At 45.7% G+C, this 11,175-nt stretch overlaps 1 protein-coding gene across 1 annotated transcript; it reads right to left on the bottom strand.

The window, feature by feature from the left end:
- Positions 1 to 449: 449 nt before the first annotated feature.
- slc35g2a (solute carrier family 35 member G2a) lies at positions 450 to 5,907 on the bottom strand. The gene is made up of 2 exons (XM_044048061.1): positions 5,576 to 5,907; positions 450 to 2,072 (listed from the first exon to the last, which is right to left on the bottom strand). The coding sequence occupies exon 2, from the start codon at positions 2,044 to 2,046 to the stop codon at positions 685 to 687; it is 1,362 nt and encodes a 453-aa protein (XP_043903996.1). The 5' UTR covers positions 2,047 to 2,072; positions 5,576 to 5,907; the 3' UTR covers positions 450 to 684.
- Between the last annotated feature and the right edge of the window lie 5,268 nt (positions 5,908 to 11,175).

The raw sequence follows: 11,175 nt of genomic DNA on the forward strand, positions 1-11,175 counted from the left end.
GTCGCAGTTAAACACCAGGGGGCGACTACTGGTTACAAAAAGAACTCCGCTCAAATAGAAGTCTGTTGGAAAACTAGCCTTCTTCTCACTTGTTACATAACACCAGTAAACATCCATTTTCTTGGACCGTTAATGGTCTATCACCAGTTTCAGATCTTCCTCAAAAGCATATGATATACTTTTAAATGACGTTCCCTTTTAGAGTCAATAAAGCGTGGCACATGAGTGGATACCGGTGTGATTCACAGCTGTTACTAGTCCCCCATTCTGTCCCCCATTTTTCCTTTCACCCCAACCTGTCTAGGCAGATGCTGCACATCTTTGAGTCTGGAGAGTTCTTCCTTTTAAAAGGGAGTTGTTTCTCTCCGCTGATGCGGTTTTGCAACTGAAAGACTGCGGCCATTTTTGTACACAGTCTATGATTCACACACACATTTGAATGCTCTTGATTTCAAGTGGTGCCATGATTGCATTGTGGTCAATCAGCGAGATTTTAATGTCACATCACACAGTCACTAGAACAGACAACACAATATTGGCACTTTCCCAAAAGCAAAGACGACAATACAAAATAGATACAGCTCCAGTCATCATTAAGCAGTCTCTTCTGTACAGTGGAATCAATCTCATGTAGGAGGGAGGGAGTGAGCAGCAGAGGAAGTGTAAAGAGCAAACTGGAGGTGTTTATTTGATGGGCGAGTCCAGAATCTCTTCATATTCCTCCCTCTGCCGCCGCCCGGCCCCTCGAGAGGGAAGCAGCTTCATGGCCACCAGCCAAACAACACTGAGTATGACCATCACGTTCCCGACGAGCTCAGGCGCGGTGGGGAACAGAGTCAGCACGGCGAGATGCAGCAGCATCGCAACAGGTACCTCCAGGCTCTGAGAGGCTGACACCAGCGCCGGGTGGAGTCGTGTGAGGGCGTGCGTCATCCCCAGGAAGGCTGCTGCCGAGCAGGCAACCAGGCCCAGGACCAGGCCCCAAGCTGGGGCACTCATGGGCCAGGACCATCCTTCCTGGAGGAGAGCCAGGGAGGCTGGGGCAAGCAGACAGCTCGTCCAGCTCACTGTGAACAAAGCTGTGCCCACTCCCACCCTCTCCTTCAGGGAGCGATAGCTGACCAGCGCTAGGGCCATCCACAGTCCTGCAAGTGCTGAAAGTGACCAGCCAAAAGCCCCTTTCCAGAACACGGCCGGGTCAGTTGGTGAATTTGAGTTGCTCTCATCTTCTGTGGGAAGTAGAACAAGCCCCAAACCACAGAGCCCTGCCGCTATGGTGATCCCATCAGCCAACCCCAGTCTCTCCTCCAGGAGCAGAAAGGCCAGAGTCGCCGACAGTGCTGTGGTTGCCAGGCGCCAGGTCGTTGTGGCGTCTCCAGGAGAGATGAAGCTTAAGGATGAGTAGGCACAGCAGAGGGAGAGTGAATAAGCAATGCCGTAGCAGAACAGACGTAGACGATAGCCCTCCGGTCCAAAAGGGTTCTCACCTCTGTGCAGTGGTACAGCCACAGAGAGGAGCTGGACGATGGATCGAACTAAGAGTAGAAACAGAGGGCCGAGGCTGAAGCGTTCAGAGGCCAGTCGGGTCAGAACAATCAAACAGCCGTGAGCCAGCGCAGCACCGAGCAGCCCCACCCAGGTGAGGCGAGATGCCGACACTGATGCCTCGCCAAAACTGGCAAGCTGTTCCCCGACCCCTTTCCCAGACCCCTTTGCTGCTTTGGCTGCCCCCTCATTGCCATCCACCCCGCCGGCACCCAGAGGTTTTTGTGCTGTATCCTTGTCTTTGTCTTTGGAGCTGAACAGAGCCAGAGGCCACTTCCTGCTCTCCGTCAGCTTCTTCTTGTCTGACGTCTCCTCCAGAAAGGAGCCAAAGTCTTCAAAAGACGGGGCATCGTCGTAGCCCTCGTCCCCGGGTTGAGGGAAGTGTGTGTGCACCCCGGGCTGAGGAGAGTATGGTGTGTGTGTGGCGTATTTGGCTGTGACGGTGTGAGGGTGGATCTTTACTCTCTTCTTAGCGCTGCCCAGGAGGTGAGCGGACTCCATTTTGAAACTTCAGAGAATACAGACACCTGTGAGGAAAAGAGAGCACACTTTTAGTGGCACAAAGACTAAATATAGATTTTTACACGTGCCCTCCTGAGCGCGCTGGCTCACGGTGTGTTCCTCTGAGATGCTGCTTGGAATCTCAGACATCTTTAATATCCAAGATAATAAAAGTAGGTGGCAAACCTTCATCTGGCTGGTAACAGTGTTGGCAATGGTAGCACTTTACATGACACTACAGTACAACACGCTAACACCGTGTCATTTCGATTGGTGATGAGTATTACTGGAGGCTACCATCAGTGTAATTACCTTCACATTAAAACAGAACTGCTAATTACCCTAATATAATGTTGAAATGAATCCCTCCTTCATCGCCCCAGACATATTTGGCGATTACTTTAGAAATAAGATGGTATTGCCATAATATTCTTCCCTTTTACAAATGATCGCCACGCGATTGCTGTACTGTAATATTAAGTGTTACCTAGCCAACATTTAAACGCACTCGTGCTACAAACTAATGGACACTTTTGGTTTGAAGTGCAGCAGAGGAAACATTTTCCTGAATAGTTAATCCACTCCAACTTTCTTTATAAAGCACATTTCAAACAACAGAGTTGCACCAAAGTGCTGTACAGCGCATAAAACGGACAATAAAACAACCCAAACGCCCGTGAGAACGCCCGCACAATTAGTAAAACAACACGAATAAAAGTTCAACAAATGTGTCTTTAGAAGAGATTTAAAAACAGAAAAGAGAAGAAGCCTCACAGTTAAAGGCAACTTATTCCAGATTCCTTGGGAGCTGTGACTGCTAATGCCCGAACCCCTCTGACCTTCAGCCTGGTCTAATAGGGACAACCAAGGTCAGGCGGTCAGCTGACCTTTATGGACTCAATCGCTAGTTTCACGTCTCCTTCACTGGGCCGACAGATGGTAAAATCTGACGCTCAACATAAACTTGGCGACATGGCGGCGGTCAAATCACAAAACTCAACGTTTTAAAACATAGATTAGAAGTATAGACTTCTACCCGCTCCCTCAGAACAAGTCGTACTGAAACTGCCGCTCGGTATCTCTCATGCATCTTTAATATCCGATACAATAATAGCAGGGACTCGCACCCTCCCATGTGCTCTCCATGTGTACATTGGAGAGCTCTGCCTGTCGGCATCTCTTCTGTTCACACTTCAGTCCACGTCAGCATAAACATGCAGAAAGCCATAATGGAAGATTAGCAAAGCCATTATCCTGCCATTCAGTCTTTTTTCGGAAACCACAGTCTCCAAGGGGAGCGGGCATTAGAGAGTGTTGTCAATGACGGTTACATAAGCGGCAGTCTCTTTCACTACCCCTCCCTAACACTATGCGTTGATTATTTTACACATTTTAACAGCCCTGATTTTGTGCTTGCCTCTCCTCAACCACCGCCTCCCCCCTCCTCCCCCCCTCCATCCTCCATCTCTTAACTTTTCTCTTCAAGGTCCTGTTCCACGGATGACTAACCCAGAACGTCGTTTTAGCTCTCTGCAGCAGAACATTATGGCCGCGCTGTATTTTGTGGGGTTGTAAAACACTCAGCAGTTCACCGCTCACTGTGGGGAACTGGGGGACGACGAATTTTCCCTGCGACGTGATTTTCATTCACACAGAACAGAAGCATATGGAGCGTAGTGCGCTGATTGTTCCCTGGAGTTACTGATTAGTACTCCACACTTTTTCTGTCATTGTCTTTGTTGCATTAGGAAGACATTTTACATTTCAAATGTTGCAAATAATTATTAATAATAATAATAATAATAATAACATGTTGTGTAAAAATACCATGTGTTATTGTTCAGACACATCTTTTAGCAAAGAAATCCATATTCCAGGTTATTGTTGTGGTTTCTCATATTAATTTCACTGAATAAAGAGATGAACTAAAGTAGAAAAACAGAGGGTTAAAGGCAGATCCACCTCTTAGTGGTGCTTAAACATTGATTTCAAATGGTGGCAGCATCATGTTTCATTAATGACTGTTGCTATATTTACATGTATAAAGTACATGGGTACATATCAGTTTCCTGGAAAGTCAATGCTTCATTTCAAAGACAGGAAAGTGTGATTGTTGTTTTTTGTCTATTAAACCAAATGAAACACCTCACATCAGATCCTGGTGCTGCTAAATCCTAAACCTCCAAAATAAAACCATTAAACAGTCCGTTATTCTAACGTGTGAGACATGTTTCTGTCAGAAAATGTATTATTTGACATTTTACACGCGTGCACAGCAAATGGGCTCCTAAAGCACCAGTGCTGCAGTTTAACATTACACTACAACGGACGAGCTATAAGGGTCCAGCTGCAGAATTAGTAGCTTTAATGCGTGTTGCCTTGGTTTTTTTCCTCTGGAGATGTGAAGCATGACTCTCGTGTTTGATAGAGACTGAAGTGTTGCAGATTACACAGCAGCAGAGTGAGGAGGGTCATGGTGGGAGTGCTGCTGCTCGCATGTGCTTCTTCCTGGTAAGACGGCAAGACCTCATATATTATGAAACACGGAATAGGCTCCAGAAAAGTGGCTGAATGAACATGGAACAAATATTCCAAAAGAGGAATATGCTTCTATTGACTGAAGTAAAGCAAATAAGGATGAGATGTGAGGCTGGTTCGACTGAAATATAAAAAATGTGTTAATATTTTAAAGCTTCACCGCTCACTCAATGAATCAAGGATGCATCCATGAGATTTGACTGATGCCGTTTGAGAGGATCTCACATCTCAAAGATGAGCGGGAAACCTGATCTGAGCTTTTTGAATCCTGAAGAGGACAAAAAAAATCTGATCGGATCTGGATATTCCTTCACTCTGTCTCCTCTCATTTGGTAAAATATGCTGTTATGAGGGAAACAGCCTGCCTCTGCAATGCTGCTGCTGCTGCTGCTGCTGCCTCTCTCTCCCAAAACCTTGTTTCCACACCTTACATCACCTTAAAGTCATTACCAGACCTTTACAGTCAGTGCAGTAGAGTGAGGTTATTCTGGCAAATGAAACATGTCCAGAGTGGATGTCCTCAGGCCTTCTGTTGCATTTTATGTACTTTTTATTTTTATTTATGTATTAATTTCTGTGTGTGTGTGTGTGTGTCAGGGGGAGATGTCATTCTCAAGGTTATGTGTGTTAGTCAGTGATGCGCCCCAGTGACGTCACAATGTATCTACACACACATGTTCAGCCGCATGTGTTACATCTTATCAATGTGTCATTTTAGTGTCTGTGCGCGTGTATGATCTGACTAAAATAAGTCACTACAGTGACAGTCTAACCCGCTGTGACCCGCGGATGAAGTCTTCAGTGGAGAAAAGCGCGCTCCCGTGCGCCCGTGGACTGGAGAGTCATCATGAGACGGTTTTGTCAATTTAGTGACCTGTGCCATTACACAATTTCCTCCCACCAATAGAAGCTGCATTATTTATATCCCAGTATAGTAAAAAGAAAGAAATACAGAGTATACACCATCAACGCGTCCTCCGCCTCAACTCACCGTTTTACGCAAACCAGTGGAGGGTTGAACTTCACTCTCGGTCCTCAGTCATTCACCGAGCATCGCCGTGACGCTCTCCATCACCTCCTCTGGGCCATTTGTTCCTCCTGCTCCTCTCTCCCTCTCCTCCTCCTCTTTCTCCTGCGGCAGTCTATGACCGGGAGTCTGCGTGCGCTCAAGGACACACACACCACACACGCAAGAGCTGCCGACACCTGCGGCACCCACCACGCTGCGTGTTTCTACTGCACACGCGTCTGTGACTCTCTGACCACTGACACAGACGACGCTCCTGAGCTTGGACACAGAGGGGGAGAGAGAGAGGGAGAGGGAGAGAGAATCATATTGTCTGAGCATGCGTAAAACAGCCCTGTCCGGAACACCAGCATTATCATTACATATAGGCAACTGAATATGACAGTGAACACACACACACACACACACACGTTTGTGCAGCATTTGTAATGAGGACGATCATAGACATAATGCACTCCCTATCCCCTTACCTTAACTTTAACTTTAACCTTAACCATCACAATTAAATGCCTAAACCTAACCAGCACTTAACCTAATCCCAATTCTAACTGTAACCCTACAACCAAGCCTTTACATTTCTTGTTACTTGAAACTTGAGTAAAAGTACAATTGTGTTACCAGAAAAATGACTTTGCTAGACGGAGAAGTCACTTTTTTTTATAGTATTATAGTACATTTACTGTACTTAAGTATCAGGTGAGCTGTCTTTCAACTGGAAGGGTTAGGGTTCTATTCCTGGCTCTGCTCGTCTAGATGTGTCCTTGAGCAAAGACACTTGACCCCGTGCTGCAACGCGTGAGTGGGTGGAAACGGTTGTGTAAAGCAAGACTAGAAAAGCTCTATATAAATACAGACCATAATACCAACTCTTCTCCTTCTTCTTCTTCTGATTTTATTTGGTAGTGACGAGTAACAAAGATAGTTAGAGGAAGTGTGGGGGCAATCGGCACAAAGTAAAGTACAGATACAGTAGAGTCCAGCCGTGCCGCATCGCGTCGAGGCGAGCTGGGACTATGTAGCGCTAAAGCGCCGAAAACATCATCTGTACCAGAAACCCGATTTGTTCCGTGCGGGTGTGAGGTGCGGCTACTTCCTGTTGAACCCTGTGGAAACAGCCTTCATAACAGGAAGTGTCCGAACCTCAGCACGTGCGTAGAACAAATTGGGTTTCTGGCACAGATCGAGTGGCCACACCCACCACGACACCTTCAAGCCACCTTTGCATTAGACACACCCCTCTAATCACTTAAGTTAATAGCCTGGGTTTGTGTGGTTTGGGGTCCAGAGAGAAAGAAAGAACAGAGGCTTGTGCAGCAAAAGTCAGTCATTGAAGTAGTTTCTCTCTGTGTTTTATCTTCGTTTTCTTTTTCTTTGAGCCCCAGATTTTACACAAAGCCACACACACACACACACACACACTTGCTTTCCCATCTCTGCAACCTGACAGTAACTGGTTTGGCATTTCGCTGCCATTCCTCTGCTTTAATTCCTGCTGTATTAACCTTTACCAGCTGCGGCCCGGGCTCAATGGTGTAAGGTTTGACCATCACTCTGTTTAACAACACGCCCCCGGCTCCCGCTCTCATGTTCACACAGTAGACCGACTCCTCCGCTGAGACTCAAGTGTGCGCAAAATATGGAATAATCCATGTATCGTAAATGAAGAGGATGTGCCACTATGTCCATGCTGTCAGCTATCATGTAATATGATGTATGAAGGAAGAACAGATATATACAGAGAATATTTGACCATGTTGTTGCATTTACCACCGGAATAGTTAACTTAAGCCCTTTTCCCACCTATGGTGCCAGCTCGCCTCGGCACGGCACAGCATGGCGCGGTTTAGGTTGGTTTTCCACTACAAAATGTGGGCGGAGTCATCACTGCACGGCTGCATGAAACTGACTATGACGTTGTTGTTAGTGTAACTGAATCATTAGAATCAGTTCATTAAAAACATTTGTTCAGTACTTCCTCCATGACCGGAGCACAGACTCTGTCTGACACAGTCACTGGACTGAAATACGCCAGACTTCTCTGTTAAATATTGAGATGTTAGACATTTCCCATGGTAATCGTAACTCATTTCTTACCAACTGAAGAAAATGAGGTTATGATTAAACACAATTTGCTTCAACCTTTGGGGTGATGGAGCCTCTGGCTCTACCTCAGTGGTAGAGCCAGTTGAGGGTCCAGTTCCTGCCTCCACTGATGATAATGACAAGAAAAGAAAAGAACGATATAAATACAGCCCATTCACCTTCTCCCTCACGTTTGCTTTTGCCTCTTTTCTCGGAGGGGATATATACTGTTGTTTCCATGGTTACGGACGCAGCTATTTAAAGCACTACCTTACTGTAAGTCCAGTCGGCTTCACTGCAGCCAGATTTTAAGGAATGGGTTCATCATATTTGGAGCGCTGCGTGTAGCCAGGGGAGGAGATGGTGACTTCATGTGATAATGATGTGCTAAAGAGGCGCAGAGCTGAGCTGTCAGCGGGGGGGAGGTAAGAGGGAGAGGATAGAGAGATGAAGAGCAGTGGGAGGTGGGAAGGTTTTTCTGATTAATTCAAGCAGATGTGAGCGAGAATGTGTCACTTCTGCTCCATGAAACGAGCTGTAGAGCTAATTTCCATTAGTCTTACAGTTAACGCAGCACATATGCTAAATAACCAGGGTTTAAACACAGATTCAGGTCCGTGGTGAGCTTCCATCACTCAGGTTTGTGTGGATTTGGTGTTTATGAAGTGTAAACAGAATGCCATTACTCAAGGCTCCGGTCCTTGGACATTTGAATGCTTGTTCTCATTATACAGCAGGAGCTGATGAGAGCTGAAATAACTGAACCGCAGCCGTGGACAGGACACATTCATCACCGGGGGCCTCGGTGGTGGCGGGGGAGTGGCGAGGGAGTCAGAAAAACAATAGAGAAACACTCCAGCTGAGATAAGACAGGGTGCATGTGAGGGTCTCCGTCAGCATGGCGGCATATGACACACACACATACAGCAGCAGAAATAAACCCTCACCATCTGTGTGTACGTCTGAGTCAGGCGGATGTGACGGATGACGACTGTCTGCTAAACGGGTGACGTTGCAAGAGTGTTATGCTTTTTTTTTTTCTCCCCCCAGATCCACCTCATACATTTTGCAGATCCACCGAGAGGAGGGGTGAGCGCAGACCGGGGGAGGTAAAAGACACAGTGCAGGGGGTAAGAAGAGAGAGATGTCAGCGGATGACAAGGGTAAATTCAGCTAGAGGGGAAATCATGCAATGCAAGGTCAGAGGAAATTAAAAATAGAGGAGGCACACAGACGTAACGCAGCCTCTCTGTTGGTCACCAGAATATAAAACAAGCCTTTATTTAATCCCTGAATCAATGACGTGTTCCAGCTTGAATGAAATCAAGGCTTGAAGTGTGTGTGCGTGTGTGTGAGCGTGTGTTTCCCCACAGAATGAGTTTGTTTGTGTGTGGTTTTGACAAGACTGCGGCGATAACCTGCGATTACCTTGACTGTCTAAAAGTGTTTGCACTGCCGGCGACGTTACCAGACGGCGCCTGTTTCCATGGTTACCGAGAAAAGTTTTGCTGCATTCATTATACCGCATGCTGAGCATCCATGTGTGTGTGTGTGTGTGTGTGAACATGGACCCAGCATTTGTGATACGGAACGGCGTGGACGTCCGTTGGTTACGTAACTAAGCACTGCACCATGCATACTTAAAAAGCAAGGTGTAGTCTCATGCAGGAAGCCTTTTGAAACAGATTAGCCCGGGCATGTGCACGGACAGTGAGTTATTATTGGATGCTGAGACTGTTCCCACAGAACAGTGATGTTTAAAAACCAGTGCGGAACATTGCCGAGCAAACACAGTCTGAACAAAATGAATTCACCAAATAAAAGAATAACCAAACATAAGATCTTTGCCTGTTTGAACATTTGACTGTGATTTAATCAGAATAATAAATAAAGTTGGATATCTGAAATCCACTAATCAGTTTTTCATAGGCTGTTCAGACAGACTGTATTATTCTAAAACACTAGAGATGTTTTGTTTTTTTGTGTGTGGTGAATAAAACACTTCCTGTTTGCATTCAGGTGTTCTTTAAATTTAGAGAAGGACATTATAATTTACGAGGGTTATTTACGTTTGAAACAAATATTAAATAGTAGTGGTTAGCACTCTCGCCTTGCAGCGAGAAGACCCGGGTTCGAGCCCCGGTTGGAGTTTGCATGTTCTCCCCGTGTGTGCGTGGGTTCTCTCCGGGTTCTCCGGCTTCCTCCCACAGTCCAAAAACATGCAATGTGGGGATTAGGTAAATTGAACACTCTAAATTGACCATAGGAGTGAGTGTGAGAGTGAATGGTTGTTTGTCTCTAGTTGTGTGTGGCCCTGCGATGGACTGGCGAACTGTCCAGGGTGAACCCCGCCTATCGCCCGATGTAGCTGAGATTGGCACAGCACCCCCCGCGACCCTCTGGTGGAGGATAAAGCGGTTAGATGATTACATTACATTACATTACATGTCATTTAGCAGACGCTTTTATCCAAAGCGACTTACAATGGAATCAAGTACAATTAGCCAGGGGTGGAATCGAACTTGCGACCATGATGTCTTTGGTACACAAGGTAGGGTCTTAACCACTGAGCCACTCCACCCCCTATCATCATGATGACTGATGATGACTGACAAATATTAAATAAATACAGACGTGTGTCAGTTTTTGGGGTAAAGTTACTGGACGAGCTCAGTGATGAAATGAAATTGTATACAACTCTTTTGTGGTTCAAATAAAAGTTTGTAATGTAAATGCATTGTTTTATGTATAAAACCATCGTTTTTCCTATAGTGTTGTGCAGGACAGGCAGAAATACACCACATGCTTCGGCCTATTCCTTTTTTGGTTTCTGGCATAATTGAGTTAAATGATTTATTGTGATCAAACAGCAAATACTGCAGCAATTAAAGCTTAAAGCTTAAATTACAACTACATTATTTTCCTCTCCTAAGTACCTGTTATTGATTCATATATGTATCATATACATGCATCTTCATACATAAGTCACTATTGTAGGCCAGGGTGTGTGAGGTATATGAGTATATGATATCAATGACATGAATTTTACTGCAGATCAGAAGACCTAAATTGTCAAACGTGCACACAGAGTTTAGTGCTGGTGTCTCTGCTTCCACTCCTCTGACCTACTTCCTACTTCCTCACTATACTGCAGGTAGACTAAACTAACTGAGCGTGCAGTCGTTTTCTGTTTTTTGCTCTGGAAGACGGTTTACTGGGCAGGTGCGTCCACCATGACACAGCAGATTTTCCTCTTACCCAGCTTTAATGAAGAACAGGACCCTTGACCAGCAAACTCAGGAGGTAAAGGACAAACAGATAATTGGCAAGCTGACCTTTGACCTGCAAAACTGAGCGGACACACAACACAATTCCTGCTTTTCCCCCATTGTTGCTCGTTTGCAGCTGATCGCTGGCTGCTTTCTTCATTATCAGAGAACCTAAGGCAACAGAAATGTGAATTATTATTATTATTATTTATG

Source organism: Solea senegalensis, linkage group LG16, assembly GCF_019176455.1.
Source record: "Solea senegalensis isolate Sse05_10M linkage group LG16, IFAPA_SoseM_1, whole genome shotgun sequence".
Lineage (NCBI taxonomy): Eukaryota > Metazoa > Chordata > Actinopteri > Pleuronectiformes > Soleidae > Solea > Solea senegalensis.

What these genes read in the sequence shown, in the direction of transcription:
- slc35g2a (XM_044048061.1), bottom strand. Translation starts at nt 2,046, where the DNA reads ATGGAGTCCGCTCACCTCCTGGGCAGCGCTAAGAAGAGAGTAAAGATC.